We start from the raw sequence: 26,045 nt of genomic DNA on the forward strand, positions 1-26,045 counted from the left end.
GGAAAGTACATTTATTTTCTAGTCAAGTGTTCTATGAAATTTTTCGTTCCATGGGAGTAAAAATTTCCTTTGCAAAATCTTCTATGGAATTCTTTGTCCCATGGGAGGTACTTCCATTTACTTAGCCAAATATGCTGCGAAAATCTTTGCCCTATGAGGGGAGCAATTGGTTCTTGACCAAATGTTCTACGAAATCATTTTACCCCAGGGACAAGTAATGTGCCACAAGGGAATGCTGTTACGATGTTACCTTTGCTGCTTGTGCATCTCGTCAGTTTGATAACGAAACAAAATAGTTGGAGATGGAAGATTGAGGAACGATAGAAATTTGTTACTTTTAGTCAGTAAAACACCGCAAGATAGGGTGCATCATATTTTTGGAGAGATAGGACTTTAATCTAAAAATGGAAAATAATGAGGAAAGAATGACACTAGATGAAGGAAGGATGCTGAGGTTGACTCTTTCAAATATTCAGGAACAACGCTATCCAATTTAAGTTATCTTGAGTTGGAATTTAGTGAAAGACTAAAAATGTCATTTCGAAGAATGTGCAGGGTGAATCAAACAAACTAAGAGTGCATACAAAAGGAAAATTATGCATTAGTACGATCTGTACTGCGATTCTTACATGAATAGTGGTACAGAGAAGACGCAATGTCTAAAAGATTTTTTATTTTGAGTCTAAAAGACTTTAAATTAAAGCTATAAAACTGTATCTTCAAAATCAACACAATGGAGAATATTTTCTTTCTGGAGGTTTTAGAAGAGAATAATAGTAGTCAGCTGGCAATACAGACTCAGAATTGATACCATAAGGGAAATTAAGAAAGTTACACACGTAGACGAGATGATGATGAAAGGGAGATTGAGATGGCTTGAACATGTCCTTCGTATCGCCCCTGGAAGAATAAGTTGCACTAGTGCTATCTGGGCTCCTCTGGGCCGCAGGAGAGTAGGACTCTGGAGATGAGTGAAGTTTTATTTAAGTGAAATCACAGGAAAGATATGAGAGGCGATGATGATAATGATGATGATGTGGACAATATAGCTGGCCATTTGAACATGAATACCTGACAGTTGACTTAGCTCATTACTCATATTCTGGCATATTGACAGTTATACGAAAACTTTATTCATCGCAGTGTCCGGTAACTATCATCAGCAAACTTTATGATCTTTTGCGTGAGCGTCTAAATTCCGTAGAAGTCATCTTTCATTGATTTTCTTTCTTCTCCTTTTTTATGTTTATAGTTTGTTTACTTGAACAATATGTTGCATACCATCGTAGCAGCACATTTTTGTCCTCAGTATTTCAGCAGGTAATAAGTATTCCTGTCCATTTTTCATTACAACTCATCACCCATATTTTCTGTCTCCGTCGACGTAGTACATTGACGTAAGAGAAAGTAAAACCAAAGCCAAAAAACAAACAATTACATGCTCTTTCGTTTACGCCAGTTGGGACAACGTTTATTATCATGTAAGTATCTTCCAATTATATATTTCTCCATTCCTTACAACTTGAGCATCTAGAAGATGAACGTAATTGTGTCTAACCCGCAGGGGGTAGTGCTGTCAGTGCACCTCACTCTGTGTACTGTAGGCATAGGGTTCTTTGGAGCGTCCCTTCGGCCCCTAGCTGGAACCCCTTTCACTCCTTTTACTGTACCTCCGTTCATATTCCCTTTCTTCCATCTTACCTTCCACCCTCTCCAAACCATTGTTTCATAGTGCAACTGCGAGGTTCTCCTTCTGTTACACTATTAAAACCTTTTTATTGTTTCTCTTTCAGTGCTGAACGGCATAATTCCCGGTGCTTGGCCTTTGGGCTTAATTTTATTTTCCGTTCCATTCCATAATTGTGTCTACGAACACACAGAGAACGGGTCTCGAAGGCAGCAGCTCAGACACTCAGAGCTTGGCACATTAGGAGGGCTCGCAAGCAGGACTGATTGATTGACTGAATCGTATGTCAGTCACTCAGTCCCGTTTTCTAACACAGGAGCCGCATTACACGGCAAGGCTACATATTATGTAATTCAGTGAGTAACTTAGACTGATTGATGATTGGTCGATGGAACCTTAATAAAAGGTCATCATTTTTCAGCGTGAAAAGATTATTAAGAAACGGGATATTATAACCTTAGTTTCCTGTCCATTATCGGTAGCATAGCCTGGAAAGGGAACTGGTTAGTTTGTACATTTACAGGCATAAACATACGAGCGTGCCCAACTGAAAACGTTTATATTTACCTAATTCTGTGAACATAGCTAGTGGAAACAAAACTAAATTATGTTCAGTTTTTTTCCTGTTGGCTTTCCCACGTAAGTGTTTTTTTAATTTTTGTTCTTCCCACGCAGTAATTAACGTCACCTAATTTTCTGCTAATTTATTTTGGCAGTTTTATACAGTCTCTTGTTTATGCAGTTACGTATACTGTACATTCATGTTTGTATACCCGTATATCACTCATTGTGTACATATTATTAATTAATATTTACTTATGATTATACGCCTGTTCCCAGTCATAACTGATATATGCATTGTAATATATATATATATATATATATATATATATATATATATATATATATATATATATATATATAGTGTGTGTGTGTTTACGTGTACTTTGTTTGGTTTCTCAGTGATATTTTCATAGAACGAGTTCTCGTATGTAAATACAGACAACCCCCGGTTTTAGCATGAATGAAAATTACTTGATAACAGCTTAATTCCTGACTGTCACTGCTACGTGTTCCCCCTTTTTTTTTTTTTTTTATTCATCTCACCGGCTATCTTGATCCCTTTCTGCTGTCAGTATCCTGGCTACTGCTGCACAAGGGTGAAACAGCAGCATCAGCAACGGCAGTTTAGCTTGGGAGAAGAGCATTAGGATTGAAATTCCAAAAGTGTGCAGGTGGAATAGCGAGAATGCGCAGAATTCAATTACTAAGTGGGGATAGCGAGAATGCGCAGAATTCAATTACTCTTGAGTAGTGGGCTGGTGGAGATATCGTTGATGGGTGGGAAGGGAAGGGGTTGGGGGAGGTTGTAGGCTGTGGATGAGATGGAGGAATGGAGGTGGATATTTTCTGCTTACCATTTTTTTTTAGTTTTTGTTAGTTACGAATAATTAGTGTAGTAGCAAATGCAGATGCTATGATTACAATGACTATTTACTGAATGATTATTTTGTGGACTAATTAAACAAGATTCCGATGTGGACGTCGTCAAGCTAAGAATCATTCCCTTTTGGACTTGATGTACCCGAGAATTATTCCCATGTGGACTTTTATGTAAAAAAGATAGAAGATTCCATATATACCTATTGTACCTAAGAATCGTTCCCATGCGAATTGTGTGTACCTAAGATTCATATTTTCCGTTTCGACTTTATACATGTGAATGAAAGTAGAGACGGTAAACTGATATAATGTTAGACTTCATTCCCATGGTAGCAACTGCTTTTGAAAGAAGCAAAAATAGAAGTAGTAGATAAAGAAACAAAATGTCCCCCTCAAGAGTTAGAGCAACTTGAAAATACAATTATTAGGTCGTGCTGTTTAAAACGAAAGTTGAAACCAGCATTCTTGCGTCCAGAATTTTGTCGTCAGTATGTTTCTCGTCGTCTTACTGTTATAGTACCTCCAACTGTAAGTAAACTCAGGGAGAGGAGAAACTGTCTCATCTTTTTTTCTCTCTTCTGTGTTTTCAGGCAGGAATTGAGGCTGTGAATAAAACTTACAAGTATTTCATTGATATTCACTCCATTACTTTGAAACAATTTTTATGTCAATTAATCGTCCTGTAATAATATTGGTATCAGTTTGACCTTCCCTAACCTCTTGCAGGAACGACGCGGGTAGAGTGGCCCCTGACCTCAGTCCAAAGAGTCTGTGTAGCGACTGGCGGTGAAGTCGAAGACGAAGGGAAGATCTTCATCATCCAGACGAGGCCGTAAGTCCAAGTGGAAAATCTGTATTTTTCTGTTCCACAAGGCCGTGTGTTTCAACTCCTATATCCTTTTCTGCTTCCTTTTATGTTTCACTTTTATAACTGGAACCTCAAAAGTTCATGCGAAGATGCAATGCATTACTACCCTAGACAATTCTTGTATTTTATAATTTACTTACATTTTTATCTATTTATTTATTAATTTGTTAGTCCATTTTTCCCTGTTAATAGCTGATCTCTTCTCTTTCTATTTCCTGTTACCTTCTGTTACTTCTTTCAAATGAACACCATATTCTTTGGAAGCTTGAATTTCAAGCCAAAGGCCCCTGAGGGCTTGTTCCATATGAATTGGGTTCATCATCTGAATAATAATAATAATAATAATAATAATAATAATAATAATAATAATAATAATAATAATAATAATAATAATAATAATAATAATAATTCCTTTTTTCACATTTCCTCTAAACTGATATTACGTATTCCTTGCTACATTCCAAAATGAATTCGCTTTTTTCAAGATGATTTATCATTGTATGAAGAGAGTGAGCATTTAACGTCATTCTTTTCGTATCGTCTTTGGCCAGCTCGAACTGTTTTGTTCAGGTCGCTCAGGAAATTTAGTGCAAGCATACCTTTTTCCTCGTGTGTGTACATGCAAAGCCAGGAAAACACAATGTTATGAAATGGACAAAGGTGGACAGAAAATGGAAAGTTATTTGAAGAACTAACCTAATTCTAGTTTGGTTCGACGAAAGTAAGTACATTAAATGTGTTTCTGTTTTGGAAGAAACTTGACTAAGCTCACCGAAAGGGAGGAGAGGCCATGGAAAAAGAGTACAGGTAGAAAGTATAGTTATTTCCTTCAGAGACTGATGGAGATTCACAACTGAGAGGAATGAAACTCATTTTCACGATAGCCACGTAAAAAATCACTTCGATACCACGTACATTTTCGGATACCTTTAATCTGACGAAGGCAGGCCTGTCAACAGGAACAGTGGAGTGAGATCTTTCACGAATTTTAAAATAATGTCCTTTAGAGCGCCGGCTAATCCCTTCTTAGTGGTGGTAGTCCGTTTAATAGTGAAATTCATTCTGCGCCAAAATAGCAACAGCAGCATCTATAACTCAGAGCACATTTCTAACACAGCATGTTTTTCACTCTTCATTGGCCGTCATGTATGAGTCTCTCTCTCTCTCTCACTCTCGCTTTTCTGGTACGATCTGAATATTGATGACGTATTCCGAGGACGTCCATTATGCGATATTCAGCTCAGTTTAACGGGGCCATGTTCTTGCATATCGATATGCGACCACAACTATGTTACTTGCATATTAATCGAGCGCTCTCTCTCTCTCTCTCTCTCTCTCTCTCTCTCTCTCTCTCTCTCTCTCTCTCTCTCTGTTGTTTATAGATAAAGCGGATGGCCTTACATTTGACATTTGAGAAAACTCGAACTAGTGATTGTAAATTTCAGAGAGTAGATAGATTCTTCTATCTTATATCTTCTGCAGTTTTTGGATATAACGTTATCACTCACTTTACCAAGATTTTTTGTCTATTTTTTATCCAAGAGTTGCTATTGCGTGGGGGCAGTACAACAGCTGAACAGTTCAATTTCTTGCATCCTCATAAATTGGTGATGGCCCGTTCATCTCCGGAGATGGTTGATTAGTTTTCTTCCTTGTTCACGACGACAACCGATTAATTTTTAAAAATGTAGTAAAACATTTGAACAGTATGCCTTCCATCTCCTTCCGCACATCAGTAGCTGTCCTGTTTCTCGTTGTCAGTTTTACAGGTTTATGTTTTGCTCCTTTATCAGATTCACTGAAGTTCCTTATTCTCGTTTGGCAGTAACCCAGTTCTCTTTTTTTTGCGACGATGGTAAATTTCATTATAACATTAGCGTTCTTATTTCCTTAGTGTAATTGATTTTATTAAATTATTCTATTTTCCAAGGTAAATAATGATCACTTCTCACCCATTTGAGTTATATTGAATAATACTCAACCTTTTATCGAACTGGCTAATTTGCTTTGGATTTTTCTCCACTTGGTTGCCATGCCATATCTTCCCATGTCCAGTAGACGTTTCGCTATCTCCAGATCCTTCCTCCTTTACCAAACCCTTACGGGGTTGCGCAATAAGCAACCGCCCCTACTGGCATAAGGCCACTTTAATCTTAAATTACCAAACCACGTCCATCAGTGTCATTTGTGGCTTCCATCTTAAATTAATTTTATGCCGGTACGGTACATTTTGACAGTTCAGCCTGTCTGTTTTCACTGGGAGTGCCTGGTAGCGTCTGTAAGCTTCAAGTGAAGAAAGATCATTGACAGCTAATATTATGAAGACAAGGCGATTCTAACGTGATCAGAGCCCTGTTCTTTTAGTACAATAAAGAGAATGTTGCTATGGTTGGATTAATCCGGTCTTACTACAAACATACTGCATTCCAAAGGAGCTTCTTTTCTTCCATACTTGTCTACAGAGAGAAGATAATGATGCCCTTTCATCCTACTGACTACAGTGTTTTCATCTTAAGCAATGGTACAAGGCTACTCCCCAAGATAGTTAGGTGGCAAGCCTTCCGAAATTCAACAACCAACCATACTGATAATATTGCTACTGCTTCCCTAATTCTATTAACTTTCGGGCCTCATTATGATCCATTGCCGCTTTCCCTAGACTGATAAGGTTTGTTACCAATTCGATCAGCGGATTCATTAACGTTACACGCAACCCTGCTTGCTCGTCTGTTGCTTTACCATGTGACCTCAGATTACTTCGTTGTTCCCACAATTGTCTTCTCGTTTCTAAGACGCAGTTCAGTCATTGCTTGGGAAAACTATAGTTTCAAACTTTATTTGTCAATCTTAACGGGAGCAGGAACCTGGCGGTTTCGTTTTTAAAATCTAAGAAAACTTTTCCTTCATCTCTCCCATTTCTCTCTCATTTGGGTGTTTTCGCCTACGAGCAGCTACTGTCCATATAAGGTGATCGTAGCCTGATGTATTCAAACTAGCAGTTTCATATCCTTTTTGTTATTTGAATTTAAGCTTGAAGATTACCTTTTTGTGTTGCCTGAAGCTTACGACCTTTTTCAAGTTCTGTAATGGTTGCCATATTTACCTGTACCTTTCATGGAAGCCGGATATTTCATGGGCAACGTTGGTGTTCATGTTGTTTCTATATAAGAGTTTTAAACTGTCTTTATTTGTATTCTGATATTCAGGTAAATATGTTTTAATGGTTTTCTATTTAAACACTATTGTTACAAATTACTTTTAAAATAAATTTGTGTACTGTTGCTTTTTAAATAGAATATAAGGTCTACATTTTTTCGTTGAATTAAAATCAATTTCAGATATTGCTGCAAATTTGAGCAACATTCTTAGGAAAATCATTAATATTATAGAATTGCATATGAAAGTCAACTTGTTAGAAGAATATAAAGACAGTTTTTCCAAGCTGTTCTTACTAATGACATATTTTGCCTTTGCAGATGTCATCCATGTGGTGAGGCGTATTTGTATTTCTTTTCGCCTGAGCTTAGTGAATTACTAGAAGGACTACATGAAGCAGTGTCGGAACTTATCTCAGCATCTGCAGCAGACGACATCTCGTTGATTAGTGACCTCTCTGAGCTATCAGGGGCCCTCAGTTCCGTTGTAGTTCTTCCCCAGCGACTGCCAGATCCACCAAAAATGAGGAAATCTACCTCAGTCATTGATTTAGCCCAAATTCATGAGCTGCAACCCCTGTGCAATGTGCACACACCGGCCCGCTTGAGCAGTAGCCAGTGTAATCTTGCTGAAGAAATTCGAGGTGAGCCTCCTCTGCCAGGACGACTCCTTGGGCATTCTCGTCGACGCTCCATGAGTGAAACTAACCTTGCCAAGCTTTGCTTGGATGAAACTGATGAGGAGTTGGAATCGAGAGACGATGATCTGGAAGATGCAGACCTACGTCAAACAGACTTGCCTAAAGATCGGACATCATCATCGGGATCCTACAACTCCTATCGCTCTACTGATTCTGGAGTGAGACTGTCGGCCTCACCTTCCACTCATTGTGAAGGAAGTCGATATATGTCCGAGAACGCTACTCGTCGTTTTGTAACTAAATCTGATTCCTTAGACTCAGGAGTAAGAGCGTGCCTCAAAGAAGGTGATACTACCATTGAAGGTGATGAAGGGAAAAAGGTTGACACAACAAGCACAGAAAACAAGCAAGAGCCTGCTGTTCGTAGGGGTATGAGTGCTCTTGAAGAGGAACCTGATGTGGATACTAAAGTTGGTGCCTGGTGCCTTCAGAGTGCAAGGGCAAGAAAGTCGTTTTTCACTAAAAATTTAAGCGTCAGTTGCTCTCACCCAAAAGACAGGAAGACTCGTACATTAAATAGAACCATGTCAGAATCTTACAAGGAAGTTGCAGATAAACATGATGAATATCGCAGGAAGTCAGAACTTCCCGGTATGTCAACTGTGGGTAAGACTTGCACTGTATATGAAGAAATCGTTGATGTTTTGAAACCTCTAAGTGCAGCAAATCAGCAATCAAAAGAACATGATTACGAGGAACTAGACAAGTGTCGTCGAGACATAAAGAGGAGCTATAGCTTCCAAGAGAAAAGCAAGCCTCCCCCTCTCCCTCCAAGGCGACCAAAGTCATTTTCCCCAGATCCATGGGCAGAAGAAGCATTAAGTAAGTCTGGAGCTTTAAGGAAAATTTTTGGCCTTTCTTTCCACAGTAAATCCCACTCTACAGAAAGTATGCTTGATGTAGAGAGGACAGGATTTGATGACATTACAAACTTAGGTAGCGATGACGTAGCAATGGTCCAAGCTTTAGGTACTCTCCCAAGAGTTAAAAAGAAAGCATTTGGCTATGAGCGGCAGTCGAGTAGATCTGCATCCCCTAAAATGTCCCCAAAGCAAAAAGCAAGATCTTTGCTGGGCGTTTCTCCAAGTAGGTCTCCCATGATCCCTAGACCAAAGAACCTGTTCCTTTTCAAAGGTTCCGGTAAAGATGATCTCCATACATCCCCGAACACGAAACCATCATTTAGACTGCACCGACAGTTCTCACTACAGGCACAGAGAACACCAAGCACAGATAGCTCACTTGCTGATATATCAACACCAGAAACTCCTCAGCAGCAACAACAACAGCAACAGGGATGTGGCCACCGTCAGTACTGGAGACCTGGTGTTGCAGCAGCGCAGCAGGAGGGACAAGGGACTGGTGATGATGCAAAAGAATCTTACCCGTTCCTTAAATCTCCAAAACTGATGACAAAAACTTTTAGCTTTTTGAAGAAATTCCCTAAAGAAAAATCTAGTTCTCTAGAAAGAAAGCGGAAATCTGGAATTAATTTTGTACCTCCTCAAGATCTAGCAGCAAAATTTCCTAACAGCTATTCTATGGATAGCTTTGCGGTTGAAAAAGGATCACAAAGTTGTGGTACACCAGTACGAGACACAGATAATGACTGGGGAGATGCAGATGTAGTTCCTGGAGTTCGTCTTCGCTCTATGTCTTACCTGCCACCTGCTTCCCCTGCAATTAGAATACCTTACCACTCTCACCATGATTCTACCTCAACTACCCCAGCAGGTACACCAACTGGGCATTCGTTTAGTCCTTTAAGAAAAATGAGCTCTCCTCAGCCTCCTACAGAATCGCATTCATGGCGAGATGAAGGTGGCTGTTGGAAAGAGTGTGAGGCTAGATTAATGCCATCCGGATTGCCACCACCTCCTCCACGTGAACCTCCACCACCACCAGCGCCTCATGAACCTCATTATGCCAACTTGCCCCACCATAGCCATGATCCAGATTATATGTCCATGGAAGAAGTACGGGGAGCCTTCAGACGCATATCTACTACATCTGTTGGAGAGAGTAGGAGAGACAGTGGAGGCTACCTGTCAATGGGAGAAATTAGATCATTCCAGAGACCCTGTGAAACAACAGAATGCCCTGGATGCAATAGACACACAGCCAATGTTTCTCACCATGATTGCCAACCAGAGCAGGACACAATGGCAGAGGATCATGAATACATGACAATGGATGATATTCAGAATGTCCTGCACACAGAATTTCCTGGTATTTGCTCATCAGCAGAAGAGAAGGAAGTTCACAAACGTTGTGGATTCAAAAGTGCTCCTGGCAGTCGAAAGACTTCCTACTGTGAGGGCTCTGACTACCTTACGCCCCAAGAGGTGGGACGGATGATCCGACGGGAAATTCAGGCAATACAGAGAGGCAGGGAAGTTCCAACAGAGCCTCCTCACCACTTCCATTCTCATCAAAATCCTTACGAATCTCACCACCAGCATGAGGTTCACCACCACCAACATGATTCTCACCACCATTCGCAGGAGCCAAACCTTCATCAGCATGATCCACAACACCAGCAGTATCATCACCATTAACAGTGAAAACTCTCCAAAACAAAAACCTCTCCTTCTACTGAAGCTAACTTTCAAGTGGCTCATCCTGCACAAAGAAACCTCTGGAATATCAATTCTTTGGCCTTAGGACTACAATGCTCATGGATATGCATTATATGCTTCTTATTTTTACTTGAACAAACATTACCCTTGAAACTCATCAATGCACCACTATGAATAAGTATTTGTGTGCTTTGTAACTCATGTATGAATCTACGGAAAACTGTACAGAGGTAGTAGCATGAACGAGGTATTAGATAGTTGTTGTTTTCTAAAGAAAAAATTTAATATGAGTCTCTGAAGGCAAAGTATTCTTGTTTGACTTCATAGATATGGTGCCAACATTCTCTTGTACCAAGACATGTTAGCTGTGTCCAAAAGCTCAAGTAGAGGTTATTGTTTAGCACACCGTACCAAAATGGCATTTATTTGGGAAAAATAATATATACATATATATGTTGAAATCATCTGTTTGGTGTTCCCAAAGGCCCGTGAAATCATTTCCTAAATGAATATACATGTCATGTATTCACTGGTACTCTCCTTAGTCACCTACTCTGCATAATGCACGTAGGCATATGTCATAATTTTTCATATCTCTTGGTATGTTTTGGTGGATTTACATTTTGAGTATAGAATAGCTTTGTAAATTTACGTGACACAACGACCGTAGGATTTTAATATATGGCTTTTGAAATGTTTGTCTTAGCTTTCTCATCCTTCCCATATCATTTGGACTGGTGCAGTTTTCCATCGACTCATACAACTTTATGACCTTACTCACCCACAAAACCGCCGCCTCCCTTCCAAATCCTACAGAACCACATTCATTATGTCTGACAAGGGACCAGAGATCGAGAGAGAGCTATTTAATATCATTTTTAATCAATTTGTTAAGATGATTTATTTATTTGTTTTCACCGCAGCAAACACTATAATATTTGGAAATAATTTTCAGTAATTGAAATTTAAAAAACACACACAGGCACACACTGGTGATAAGGCTGTTGTTCATAATCAACCTTCTAATTATAAGACCAAGATATTATTTTTTTGACGCGATCTAACGGTGCTTGATTTTACATGGAATAATATATAGCTTGTGGAAAGAGGAGCCGTGTTTTCTTGTGTGTAAACATAAATTGGAATATAATTTCATTAAAGACGTGATCATTTCAGCGTTGAATATAAGGAAATTAAACGTCTCCGTTTTCATAAAGGTATTCAGTAAATACCTTGTTCTTGGAATTAAGACTTCCCTTTATAATTCAGTACTCTTTGATCAACATACTCATGTTAAGATCGATCAGTTTATTTCAAAGTGACCCTGTTCTTTTAACTATTACCATACTAGATCATTTGCACTCTTGCATCATTGGGTGTTAGCAAAAGCCTAGAGCATCCTGTATCTCGATATTTCATTTGATCTTCTGGCAGAAAAAACTATAACAAAAATGAAACTTTTTTTCTTTTCATACTGTGGTAATGAAACCAGAATATTTTTAAGTCAATAGGCTTATGCAGAAAGTATATGAGTGGTTAATGTTCAGATGTCCCCTACATTCAGATTTCACACTGAAACAAAGGGCTTTGTTTGTACACGAACAGAGAGTCATTCAGATTCACAGACATCCACTATTTTACGCATTAGGCAGCTGTTGCAGTAGTATGTGAGTGAGCACTAATGATTATGATCATAAATATTTTTATTGTTATTGTTCCCTGTCAAAGCTGCCTGCAGTAAGTGTTGGCAGCCAACGAACCATTTTCTGTACATGTGCGACCTTATGCACTCCAAGGACCACCAGCTGTGTTCTTGGATAGAGCTTGGGTATACCTCTAGAAATGGTCATCTATTGTGGAGAATTAGAAATAAGATCATTGAACAGACTTATGAGGAAAAAAACTCTTCCTACTTGTGTACTCTTCCGAATAATGACACCTTGCACTGTAGAACTGTCCAAAGAAATTCGTGTAATGCTTACTCTAAAGTATTCACGGGAGCATTTTCATGAACCTGTCAAGCATTGTGAACTTTCTTGTGTTGCAGAATTTTTTTTTTTTTTACTTGTGCTCATGTCTTGGAAGAATAATTTCAAAGGAAATTCTTTTTGGAACTGATTTGCTGAAGAATGATTTTTAAGAGACTGCCTTCACTTCCTTGTGACGGGAAGGCCAACATGAGAGATTCTTGGAAAACATTCTATTTGCAGAAACGTGTCCTTTCATAGTTTAGACATAGTAAAACCGTTTTGTGTTGTAGGATATTTTCCATGAACAATTCAATTATCCCTGCACAGTCTCCAGTGAAGGTGTAATTAAGCTGAAACATGAAAGAACTGTTTCCAGGGGAAATTTTTCCAAAATATTTTTGCAATTTTATAACACTTGAGACTTTCTGGCCTTTCTTTGATTTTGCCAAATGTATATCCTGGGTTGACCATACAATGCTGAAAGATTTGGATGTTGCCATTGCCCTTCTCCCTGTCCTTGAAAGGTTCTGATAAGCCTTGCTCACTTTGCAGAGTGCAATTTTTCGTAATTATATGTTCAACTGTGACACAATAATAGATTTTATCATATTTTGGATTTAGAAATTCATTTTAAAGTGTTAGTAATTCTGTCTGTGGTTTTAAATGTTTATGTATGAGGTCTCAACTAAATGGCCATTAGGCTATGAGGGTTTTTTCTACAATTTTTGCATCTTAACAAAACCTTATTTTACTTGTATCGGTGTAACAATGGAAGTGAACTAGACTTTTGAAGAGAGCCATCAGCTCTGGCAAAGAGGAACGTTGAAAAGTGACACATAAGGAGTTCTCCTTCGTATGTATCATTTGCAGAATACTGATCGCCTAGACTGACTGACTGTCAAGGATACCAGTCAATATGCAAATCATCAGAAGATTTTGAAGTGTAGCATTGCATGAGAGGGCCTGTGACAGTACCTTTGGTATTCATTCTTCATGTCTTGCCTTTATTGCAACCAATAAGACTGCCATAATTACTAAGGACAAAGTAACTAGGTAGATTACAATCGCCCATCTACTTGTTTTGTTTCATAACGAAGAACTCAGACTGCCGTCAGAAGAGTCCAAAGTGCTAACTTATTCTGTGTGACAGAATTAATGGAATGGGATGCGTAACCGATCACCAGAAATGTGTTTGGATTGACATTTCATGGAAAATCCTGCCATATGCATATACTTTGACACTGAATTTTCCCCCCACCCTCCTTTTCTATATGAAAATGTTATATGAATATATAAATATATATACAGTAAATATATTATATTAATGTCAAAAAAAGCATTACACTTGGCCTTTGGTATTCGAAGAAGCACGCTATGAGTCGGCGGTTGATTATGTCATAATGAGTTTCCGAGAAATGAGGTAATTTTGTGGCAAATCTGGAAACCAAAATGAGGTTTGATTATGTTTATGGTATTCTTTCAGTGTGCCAAAAGTCTACTTGATATATTATCCTGTTTTTGTTTTTGTTTTTTTTTCTTTGAAGAATATTAGAAGGATAACTGGTTATGTGTAAGTACAATGTGTGGCATATTCATTTTATGAACAAGTAAATTATGTCAGTAAAGATTTATCATATACCTATGTTGTTTGTATTCTACTCTCTCTATAATTTGACAGACTTAGGAAAGTGCCTTTATGCATTAGTGATCAGGCATCGTAAGAAGAACTTTCACCTGTATCTCTTTATTTTGTGTAATTTTTGAAGACATTAATATCAAAAGCTGTACAAGATATAAAAAATGTTGAGCATGTTTCGCAGTAGGAAGACAATTTTTAATGCTTGGCCTTATGCATATTGGACAAGTATCTAAATGAATCACTGGTCTGGCTGTTCGTAACAAAGACAGTTATGTTAATTTTCAGAAGAAAATTGTGGTGAATTAGAATTCGTTGACAGTGATTAATTTGATGCTTGGATTATAGTCTGATGTAATGTTTTATTGCAATGTTATGTTCCAATTAATGCGGCCAGCCAGCAGAGCCAGAATACTGATAAGCACAAGAGTAAGAATCAACAAAAACCATTGCTGTATTTAACCAGACGGTACCAAAGTCAGTTGTACTCAACTCCATACGTAGATTGTAGTCACTATATAATTTGATTTTAATTAATAATGAGGCTAGTAAGTAAAAGAAAACTATAATTTGACACGGCCGTCTGTTACTGGTTATTCTGTAGGAAAGTCACTTTGTTATTTTTCTATTCGTGGATTGAATTGCTGAATTAAAACAACCAACTTTGATATTATATATCATTACTGGTTAATTATATACTTCTTATATACCCATTATTAGCTTATTGAAATATTAATTTTGTTTAAGGTGACCAAACACAGAAAACCCCAAATGTAGCTTGACAGCCTGAAGAAAAGAAGAATGAGAAAACTTTGAAAGTGAAGGCATGAAGCTGTATGTTGCAAACATGGACCTGAAAAAGCTTGTGGTAGAACTGATAGAAGAAGAACAACAACTGATAGGACAGGAAATATAAAGGGTGTTAAGATTGCTTTCGTACTGAAGGTAAGTTGTCGAGAGTGATTAAAAATTTCTATTATGGAAACGGACTACGTGAGAATATGCAGATATTGGTTTGGTGTAAAAGTATGTCTGAGACAAGACACTGATTATGGGCTTCATGGCTGTTCAGTATGTTCAGATCTAGATGAAATCGAACGTATTTTAAACAGCGAAGAGAAACTGCAGAGCCTAGTATATGGCTAAAAATTTTTGCAATTGGAGAAGTTGAGAATGAATGTCACCAATATTAGGTTATGACTATTATGAAGATAAATGGAAACCAGGCAGATGAAGCAATGAGTGCTGATATGGGTGATGGAAAAATGGGAATAGTTGATTCGTATAGGTAGTTAGAGTAAATACAACAGATGAAAATAGAATGAGAGAAGAGGCCCCTTGGTCAGATTTAAATTCTCGCAGTGATGAAGTCATTCCTTTCCGTCGCCTCTTTACAGGACAGGTAAGAAAAGAATGGTAGCAGGATGTTACAAAAGCTAAGTGTAAGTGTTGAATCTTAACGAAAAAAAAAGTTATGTGAGATGAACTCTTTGCGTAGTAAATGTTCATAAGAAGAACAGATAAGAAATGGAAGTGATAAGAAATGTTTGTGAATGTAAAAGGGTAAATTAGAGTGTTCTGGGCTGGGTTAGTCATGTGGGAAGAATGGACAGATATAAGCTGATAAAAGAAAAGTGTGAAATTCAAAACTATTTGCAGATAGGAAAACCTAGTAAGTGTTCGACAGTTGAGAAAGATGTAAAGGAAGGGAAAGGGTTTCAGTATCCAACGAGAGGGAGAGTGTGTGAAAGATGAGTGGAAAGGGAAGTTCCATGCTCTGCTGATGGAACTCGTATGTAGGCTTTTGATAAAGTGGAAGTTTTCTGCACAAGGAGTCATCCACGATCCAGTTGTTAACCTACAAAGATGCCAGTGACCAATATGTTTTTCTATGGAGCCATCTGTCGTCAGGGGAAATGGCATATTAAAAATAAAAATGGCTGTGCCAAAGAAATAGACTGGTATGACATCACAATCAAACCATTAATCAACTCCATAAGAGATACAGTATCTTCAGAGATATATAAAAAGGATAAGAATACAAGAAATAAGCATGGAGAAATTAAGTAATCAAGGACACTTATTAGAATGCAGTACAGTAGCCTACATATGGGAAAATCAGTAGAAACTATAAATCAGTGCAGTTGTCGTATTATTAAAAAAAAAATATTGGATATAATTCCTTATCACAAAGTAGACGAAATAGGTACCAAAAATAAGAAAAACAGAAGGATAAATTATTAACAATAGGGCGGGTGGGCGCCATCTGGCACCTGGCCACTGAATCGATGATAAGTGGCTATTTTGTATTTAAGCAGAGTTAACCTTCCTCAGATAGCTACTAAATGGTGTGTTACGTAGGCTAAGTTAACCTTTGCTGAAGTTGACTGTTGCATATATTTGTGCCAAAGAGAAGATTTTCTTGCAAAATTACGCGAAGTAAAGGTAGGTGACATTTTTTCAGACAAAAATGATTTGCAGTTCCAAAAAAATATTGTTTAGTCGTAGCCTATTTGCCTAGGCTAGGGTAAACGCTCGGGGAGTGAGACACTGCGACATTCGTCCGCTGTTTGGACACTTCCAGTGAGACTTGTGCTCCCTCTAACAACAAACCCAGACCGCTACGTTCCTATCAAAGCAACAGTTTTCTCCTAAATTACGAAATATTGGCATATTTCCAATTAAACAGGTTCGTTAAGATTTAGCCGTGCGCGGTGCTAACTTACCAGCCATGACGCTCTCGAAACTTTTACTTTAAACACTTTGAAAATGGACGAGTGACGCCAACTCTATATTTGCCGAGTCATTTGTGTAAACAAACTGCCCATTTCCTGTGTTGAATCTGCAAAATATTTGTAACCATAGAAGATGGCACCGTGTGGTAAACGCTGGGGTTTTTGGGGATTGGACAGGGAACTCGAGCGAATTTTCTGGACGCGCCAGAGTGCTAGGTAACACTTAAATAACTAGGTAGCTAAACACCAGAATAAGGCTATAAATTGAGTAAATGTATTGCGTGTTCATGATAATTCATTTGAAAATATTTGTTGTTGGAGCAAACCAGATTCCTGAGAGAAATTTCAACGCTTTTGCTGTGAACATTATGATGTAGCTATTTTTCTCGTTTTTCCCATTTTTTATTTATATATTTATATATTTATATATTTTTTATTTATATATATTACATAGTGTAATATATATATCACATACACAGTGTAAGTTTTGTCAAATGTAATGGTATTTTAAGTAGTAATTTGGGATTTAAAACCTTTATTTCAGTCCTGTATTTTGACGTCATGGTATTTGACTCTCGTACCAGTCGTAGATAAATTGTCATACTCAACTTTATTGCATTTTTGCCAAAGTGGTAACAGTCCCAACAACAAAATACATTTCTGTCGTAAACAATTCACTAATGCGTCGTCCGCTCTCGGATGTGTGTGTGTGTGGCAGCCAGATGTACAATAAGGCTGGAAAATTGTTCCCGCCACTCTCGCTATTTTGATGTTGTAAAGTACTGTCAACAAACATTCTCTCGTATTTTAAGTGGTATTGTGAGTGGATTAAGAACAAAATGTGCCTAATTATTACATCAAATAAGTACTGTGGAGGTTCGGTTGTGATGCCAGTAAGGATAAAACTATGGATTAAAGGTAAAAATGCATTTCGGTTCAACCACATGACAGACGCGAATTCTGTCTCATATTTTCACTAGTATAGGCAACAAAATGTTGTTTTATCGTGCTGATTACAGCCAAAATCTTGAGTAATATCTATAAGCATTACATATATACGCAATTAGTGTCAGTACACTGTTAAATGAACGCTGGAAAGGAAGTGTCCGATCGCCATTCATTTTGTCACAATCTTTGGGAAGACGCCATATTGGATTCAAAATAGCCTTCAACACCTATTTTACGAAGACTTCACATGCTTATTTTAGTTCGTATGGCAGTTTCCTATAGCTCATTATGTTAATGAAGCTTCAGTCTTTTGAAAGGTTTTCTTAAAGGTTTGATTTTTTTTATTTCTCCAATTAAATATCGAGTGAAAATTCTGCCACCCATGTATCTCAACCCTGTGTGGGTTTTCGTAAACGCAGTTGCCATGCATTATTTCCACATCCAGAGCATAGCAACTTACAGATTCTTTAGGTCATTAATCCATATGTTTTGTTTCCGATGTGTTTGGGCCCTTGGCCTGAGCTGTTATTGGCCATTATTGGTAGTATAGTACAGACCATTCTTTTTTTGATTCCCTACCCTCCTAGCTAATATTAATTGGAAACCGGGTGAGAAACCAGTAAAATTGTATAAGTTGCCAGTAAGACTCCAGCCAGCTATTTTTGCGCGAAAAACCACTTTGGACTTTCACTAAAAGAACCTGAAAGTACCAACTTAACGTAGGCTAACCTAGGGGTGTTTACTGGTTAGCCTACAATTTTGCCGTATTAACTATGGAAGGGGTTGACTGGTATTGTCTTACTTATAAGTCGTAATTTGATTCATTTTTTATTTGTCATTTGCGCATAGTGTTTATGGGGTTCAAAATAACGAGAATGAAGAGCTCTTTTCCAAAAATGTAGGTTACAATTTTAGCTTATACAGTATCGTATATTGGCAACATAATACCAAGAAATGAAGATGGCAAAAACAATTATAGGGAAAGTGGGTTGCTTACAATTTAACCACCTAACCTATGATACTGGGTCTATGTGTTATGGGGTTAGGCTACTTCAACTACCAGCCCACCTTATACATTGCTCACCTTATTTTTTTGTAAGGATAATTAGATTTATTCATCTCTCGTATTTTACTGCTGGAATATGGGCATGGTTCTTTTGTTTGGGTGTTTTTTAGCTTCATAGGATTTCTATCCTATAGGTCTAGCCTGTACAAAATTTCTTTGTTCCGACTCAATATACAAACCCTCGGTCCTTTACATTAGGGGATTACTTTCAGGCGTAGGCTGGAAACGACTAAGTTGAACTTCAAACAAGGGGGTTAGCAGTTAACTATTGTCCAGGAGGCGTGGAGTGCCTGCCTGGATGTAAACATTCCAATTTGCTTTGACCCGTCGTAGCGTTCGGATGTTGTTCTTTGTCGCTCTCTGCCTGACAGCTATACTCCTTCTCTTTTGGTGGGGAATTCTTTCTTGTTTTTTTCATTATCATGGAGAAATCTGCTAAACCCTCCTATCCCCAGCGTGTGTGTCCCGGAGTGGGGGTAAGAAATGTAACTCATTTAGATCTCGAGTAGAGCATGGACCCACACGCCCTCTGTACATCTTGCAGGGCGTGTGTGTTCACGCGTCGATCCCTGTAGTGAGTGTTGTTCATGATCCTCCGAGCAATGGGGCAAGTTCGAAGGAGGAGCGTTACCGTCAGTAAGCCGCAAGGAGTCGTCAGAGGAAATATGCCCCGACGACTCACTGGTGGTGAACGTGTCGGGCTCGTTCTCCCTCCTGGCGAACTCCCCTGCTTGCTCCCTCTCCCGCTTGGTGAGGACTCCCCCTCCCCTTCCTCTTATGTTTCATCGTTTGTGGAAGGGCGCGGGGGAGAGTTGGACCGCGACATCCTCTCTGAGGTTTCTTCCCGCTCCGGGGGAGTTTTTCCTCCGGAGGCGAGTGGAGGCTTCGTGTATTGACCCGACTTTGCTTCCAGGTTCCAGACTGGATAGCCAGACAAGCTCATCCTGGCTACACCTGGGCCTACCTGGCTTTCGTCACTGGAGGATTGGCTCTACCCCCCGCTCCAGTCACGACCCACTTGGCAACGACAGTCACCACTACATCCGTCACCTATTCAAGGTTTGCCCAGATGCCGGTGTCAGTTGCATCGCATCTGGACACCCAAGTGTCGGTGTCACCTGCGGTGCAGCACGCTGTTCCACTGCCTCCTGGCTTCCTGGCTCCATTCACGCGTGCTGGCCCCACCTACATGGTGACGTCATCTTATCCTTATGTGACTGTCGCTGCCCCAGTTGCTGACCCTGGCCTGTCCTCGAATGCTGTTCCTCGTCTGACCTTCCAGCCCGGCCCTTCGTCTGCTTCCGTCCCCATTCCATCGGCCCTTGAATCTTCACGCGGGAGGGGCGGCGACTGCATTCTGGCCCGCCCACTTTTGTTCCTGGCGACCTTGCGCTCTCCCCTACCCAGGCAAATGCTGGCGAGCTCCAAGGTCGCGTTGCCGGGATGTGCCTTCTGTTGCAGCCTCCTGCTGTTCCCGAGTCTCGGCCTCGCTTTCCTGGCTTAGGGACCTGGCCGGGCGTTCCTGAAGCAGATGGTGAAGAAGAAGAAGAAGAGGAGGTCTAGGAAGGTGTCATCATCTTCATCTTCATCTTCGTCGTCTTCGTCTGCTGCTTCTTCCGCTTCTCCTTCAGGAGGCTTCCGCGGCGCAGGAAGAAGAAAGTCTGCCTCTCCCCACCCCAGAAATCTCGCACCAAGACTTCTAGAGGATCTGCCTCCTTCCACAGGGAAGGCGGTGGGATCTCTCGTGGCTCTTCCCGATCCTCGGATCAGGTAACGCTGCCCGGCCTCTGGGCCAGGGCACCGGGAGCTCAGAGGCGTGCAGACCAAGGTCGGCACTCCCCCGCTGCGCCTAAGAAACTTCCTGCATCTAAGGCCAGCAAGTCCGCGTCGGACACTTGTTCGCAAGTTGCTCCGAGTACCCGGGTACCCGAGTCTTATCTGGGAGAAAACTTCTCGCCGTACAGACCAGGGAGTGGGGCGAGAGAAAGAGCCGAACATGCAGGTGCTCCGTCTCTTCCTGCTGGCACTCCTTCAGGTGCCAAGTCAGGTTCGGGATAGTGCTTCAGCCACGGGGGCGAGCAAGGAGAGTAGGGAAAGTCCCCTACTCCAGTCTTCCTGAGAGGCTCCTGCCTCGAAGAAGACTGGGCGGCGAAGTCAGAGGACAGCGCAAGCTCGTGCCAGTCGGCGCGTGTTCGACTCCTCCCAGTCCCGGCCCGTCCGTGCCAGCCTGGCTCAGGGGAGGGGTGCGCAGCTCAGCTCTGCGACGCTCCGCTCTCCTCGGGAGTCGCTTCACCTGGGCTGAAGCAGTCTCCTCGACCCGGGGCTCGTCATCACCGTGGGTTGGTGACCGCTCTCGGCCCACTGCCTCTGCTGGTTCGGCCAGTGGGAGCGCCCGATCTTCCTCGCCTGTCCCCTCTGCCCCTTCGATTTCTTCCAGGGGGCGTGAGTCAGAGAGGAGGAGCTATGGTGAGTGTTCTCCTGCCTTGAAGAAGACTGGGCGGGTCCAGAGGACAGCGCAAGCTCGCGCCAGTCAGCCGCACGTTCGACTCCTCCCAGTCCCCAGCCATGTCCGCGCAGCCAGCCTGGCTCGGGGGGAGCGGTCAGTGCTCGCTCGAGCTGCTCGCTCTCCTCGGGAGATCGCTTCACCTGGGCTGAAGCGGTCTCCTCGACCCGCTCCGTCATCACCGCGGGTTGGTGACCGCTCTCGACCCACTGCCTCTGCTGGTTCTGCCAGTAAAGCCAGTGGAGCGCCCGATCTTCTCGCCTGTCCCTCCGCCTCTTGGTTCCCTTCCAAGGGGCGCGAGTCGGAGAGAGGAGCTCTAGGGAGTGTTTCAGAGTTCTACTGCGTGGGGTATGCACCTGGCTCAGGTTCTTGGCTCAAACCAGGTCCACACCCGCGTAGTTCCAGGAAGATCCACGGGGGGTCTGCCGGAGTTCTCCCTCCTGCAGGAGAGTAGTTCAGGAGGACCGCACTCTGGAGGGAAGGTCCTCTGCCCCCAGGATGCGACACCCTGAAGCCACAGAGGACTTTGCAGAGGTTATCGCGCTGATTCGTCAGCACAATGGCCTCGGGGAAGGACCACGGCCTCGTCTGTGGATTGTCCGTGGGTGGCTCGAATCCTTCTGGGGACCCAAGAAGGAACCCAAGGCTTCGGTGGGGCTGCGTGGTCCGCTTTGCTGAGGGTACTCGACCAGGTGAACAGTCTTTGTGTCTGGGCAAGACAGTTAAGCCGTTCGAACCCGCTGGACAAGCTTCTTCCTCCTCCTCTGCCTCGTCAGAGAAGCGTTTCCCTACGCTCCAGTGGAAGGGGCTGCTGACCATGCAGGTTGACCCGGACCTGACTCGTCTGGATCCGGGTCTGTCGTCGCAACAATTGACTGTAGAGAGCATATCTCTCTCTCAGCAGAAAGCTGCAACCCACAAGCCACCGCCATGGTTGCCTTCAAGCAGTCTCCCTGGCTCGATCTGTGGTCATTCACAGTATCGAAGGTAGCTGCTTCCTCAGGCGCTATTGTACCTGGGAGGACTCTGCCTTTGGGAGACTCTGCCAGTCTGGAGGTAGGGCTATTTCCTACCTCGCCCACCAGACTGCAAACCTGTGGGCGAACCTTGTGCTAAAGTGGAGGATGCCGTTCTCTCTCGCTTTGCCAGGTCTGTAGGTCCCGAGTCAGCTATCGCCCACCGAATGGACCGTTGCTGGGTTCCTCCTCTCTCTTCCCTAGAGAGTGGTGGGCCGGTGGTGGACAAGCGCCGTGTTGATGACAGCGACCCGGTTTGTTCACCAGGCAGTGACCAAGACCTCCGGGTCTTCCCCACTGCGGCCAGGTCTTGGGCCAGCCTGGCACTTCCTCGGCCCTAAAGTTCCAGTCTTGAAGGGGTCGAGGAAACACCCAGCCTTCTTCTGCTCCGAGAAGGAGGGGTCCCTCCGCCCTTTCAGCCGCTTTCCAAGCCCGGTAAAGGGGCAAGGTAAGAAGAAGAAGGGAAACGCTAGGCGGCGTTCCTCCCCAAAAGCTGCCAAAGGTTAGAGGTGCCTATCGAGCCATTGGGTAACTTCTGGCAGCGACACGGTGCCGAGACCTGGATAGTGGATGTCCTCCAGGAGGAATATCTACTACCCTCGAGTCTCGACCTCCCCCTCACCTACTCCGGTCCATCTCCAAACATATCTTCCAGGTTCGTCGAAGGACATCGCACTACAGCAAGAAGTGCAAGCCATGCTGAGCAAGGGTGCTGTAGAAGTCGTGTCGGACCAGTCTCCAGGCTTTACAGCCAGCGTCTTTCTCGTGAGAAAGCCTCAGAGGATGGAGACCGGTCATAGACCCTCTCTCCTTGAACCGTTTCCTTCGCCAGACTCGGTTCACGATGGAAACAGCGCAAACTGTGTTGGCCTCCATCAGGAGAGAACGACTTCATGCTACGGTGGACTTGAAGGATCGTGTTTCTAGATACCCATCCATCCGTCCTCTGTAAAGTACCTCCGCTTTGTCCTCGAGTCAGTCTTCCAATTCAGGGCACTTTGCTTCGGGCTCTCGGCCGCTCCCCATGTGTTCACGAGTATTCTCTCTAGTGTCAGCAGGCCCACTCGCACGGGATCATGCTTCTGAGGTATCTGGCGACTGGCTAGTCCTGTGAGCTCTCGCTCGCGGTTGCTACAGGACAGGATCGTCTCCTTGAGTTTGCCGGGATCTAGGGATCATGGTAAATCTGGAGAAGTCAGATCTCGCCCCCAAGCAGAGGACAAAGTACCTGGGCATGCTGATAGACCGCGGTGGCAGTGAAAAGTCTTTCCTTGGACTCGTGTCAGCAAGTTCAGGCAGGCAGCACAGCTGTTCCTGTCACGGCAGAGCAACCAGCTCAGCAATGGCAGAAGTCGTCATCGGTCACCTGTGATCTTTGGAGAAACTAGTACCTCATGGGCGTCTTCACCTGCAGTCTCTCCAGTGGAGACTAAAGGAGTATTGGTCCCAGTCCCAAGACCCTAGTCCTTCCTCATTCCTCTTTCGAGGAGGTGAGAAAGGACATTCACTAGTGGTTAGGAACCTCTTGATAGGAGTATCCTGCATACTCCCCCTCCGGACATGCTTCTGTTCTCGGAAGCATCGGCCGAGGGATAGGCGCACACCTGGAGGAGTTGCTGATTTGAGTGTGGCACCAAGGCAGCGAGCACCTTCATCAACATCCTAGAACTCAAAGTGGCCTTCGTGGCCCTCCAAGAGTTCGGGATCGAGTGATGGGACACTTTGTGGTACTGATGAGCGACAATACCACGGTAGTGACATACATCAACAAGCAGGGGGACTGGTGTCCCACCAGCCTACCAGTTGGACGATGCAGGTGCAGTGGGCGTGGCTCATGGTAGAGCTGTCAGCCAGGTACATTCCAGGCAAGAGGGATGTCGTGGCAGACAAGCTCAACCGCCAGGAGCCAGGTGGTAGGGGACCGAATGGTCCCTCCATCAGAAATAATGGAAAGGCTGTTCGACTTGTGGGGCATCCAGCCATCGATCTGTTTGCCACCCGGCACAACAGAAAGCTCCAGGTCTTCTGTTCTGTCGTTCTGGACCCATGGACCGCTGCAGAGGACGCGTTCCAAGGTGGTGAACTCCAGTCAGTTCAGAGAGACTTTATCAGATTCCTCCCTCCAATCAGTGAGTCTCCTAATGTAAAGGACCGAGGGTTTGTATATTGTGTCGGAACAAATAACAATTTTTAAAAGTAAATTGTATTTTAAATATCTAACTTCCTGGTAGTTACATATATATAGCTTTATCCATGATTAAATCGCGCACGGCAGAAATTCAAAATTCGCGGCAATCGCCGATAGATGGTCAGGTGACCATACCTGTGCGCCCTCTACCAGGTACCTGGAACCATTCCCAATTGTCCTCAGAAATTCCCTGCCGTCGTTCTAGCAACACGTTGGAAATTCGCTCTACTATTGGTTTGCTTTGTCTACAATTGGTGAAGTACCCATTACTTGGTTTTGTTTTCATTGATGGCTTTTGCTGATTTTGGATTTTCCTTGATTTCTATTTCACACTGATTGATAGATTTTGTTGGTTTCCGACTTGGACAGTTTTGAACTTTGCTTTTGGATTCTCAAGATGGCTGACTCTGTTGTTAGAATGTGTGTGAGGATGCAAGACCCGGCTTCCAAGGCTGCTCTTGATCCCCACACAGTTTGTAAGAAATGCAGAGGTCATGTGTGTGCATTTGATGATAGACAAGGAGTGTGAAAGTTTGTCTGAGAGAGAGTGGAGAGCTAGTATTTCCTTTACAATTTGTCAGGTCGTCATTTTTTGAAAAGGACAGAATTAGGAGAGCTAGATCTTTGACAGTGTCTTTCAGCTAGGTCTTTTTATCAAGTCCTTTCTAACTTCTCTGATACTAATATTCCTGATCCTAGCCCTAAGGTTTTAAACCCGATCCTCTGTCTGGAAGTCGGCAAAGTAAGTCCTGTCTTTGAAGGATATAATGGTTTTAACTACTGCTGCCTATAGGAGTTACAGTGCAATCCCTTTCTTTTGGATAGGGAAGTGATGTGGGGGCAGTACATAGTTTGCAACAGAAGCACTTTTTTTTTGTGACAGTGTTAGTGCAGTGGAAGTTGCGTCCGTTGCGTGTCTTTGTCACGCCCTAGCCTGATCAGACCTCTTCCATGCTCCCCCAACCCTGGGAAAAGGAACGGCGACAGGCTAAGGGAGGTGAGAGACGTTGAACAACGAATGCGTCCCCTCGTGCGATCCTGTTGACGCATTCAGGATGCTCCCCTACACAGGAAAGGCGAGATGTGTGTCGTCATCCTCGGATGATGCAAGTCCAGACGTGGTTAGTGTCAATCTCAAGAATCAAGACCTATCAAGAGCAAGTCCCCTTCCCGCCTCAACAACCCTCTTGTAGCAAATGGAGCTTCTCTCAGGAGAGATTCCTGTCAGTAGAAGACGGCTTTCGTGCGCTTCTAAACTATGAGGCGTAGGATGATGGTTTATCTTTCCCCGGAGGAAGAATTTCGTGCACATGACTTCAGTTCACTTTTCCCCCTTCCCCAGAATGGGACATGTTGCAAGCACTGCGCCACTGAACGTCATCATCAAAAAATCCCAGCAAGAGTCTCCAAAGCTGTAGAAGCTACTCATCGTGCAGTGCCATCTCAAGTTGTTTCCCAGCAGCAAGAGGCAGAATCAGTAAGTTCTTGTCGGATTTCCAGCACAATGCGTCTCTGTTTTGACTCTTACATTCAGTCAAGGGCTAAGAGAA

General features: G+C 42.5%; 1 protein-coding gene across 1 annotated transcript in view; it reads left to right on the plus strand.

The window, feature by feature from the left end:
• Window positions 1-14,041, plus strand: part of LOC136843651 (uncharacterized) — a 512,877-nt gene extending 498,836 nt beyond the window's left edge. Inside the window, exons 8-9 of the mRNA XM_067112195.1 lie at window positions 3,857-3,962; window positions 7,475-14,041. Of these exons, the coding sequence (XP_066968296.1) occupies window positions 3,857-3,962; window positions 7,475-10,412 (3,044 nt within the window). The 3' untranslated portion in view covers window positions 10,413-14,041. The remainder of the gene's footprint in view (window positions 1-3,856; window positions 3,963-7,474) is intronic.
• The last annotated feature ends 12,004 nt before the right edge of the window (window positions 14,042-26,045 follow it).

The sequence above is a fragment of the Macrobrachium rosenbergii genome, chromosome 12 (genome assembly GCF_040412425.1).
Source record: "Macrobrachium rosenbergii isolate ZJJX-2024 chromosome 12, ASM4041242v1, whole genome shotgun sequence".
NCBI lineage: Eukaryota > Metazoa > Arthropoda > Malacostraca > Decapoda > Palaemonidae > Macrobrachium > Macrobrachium rosenbergii.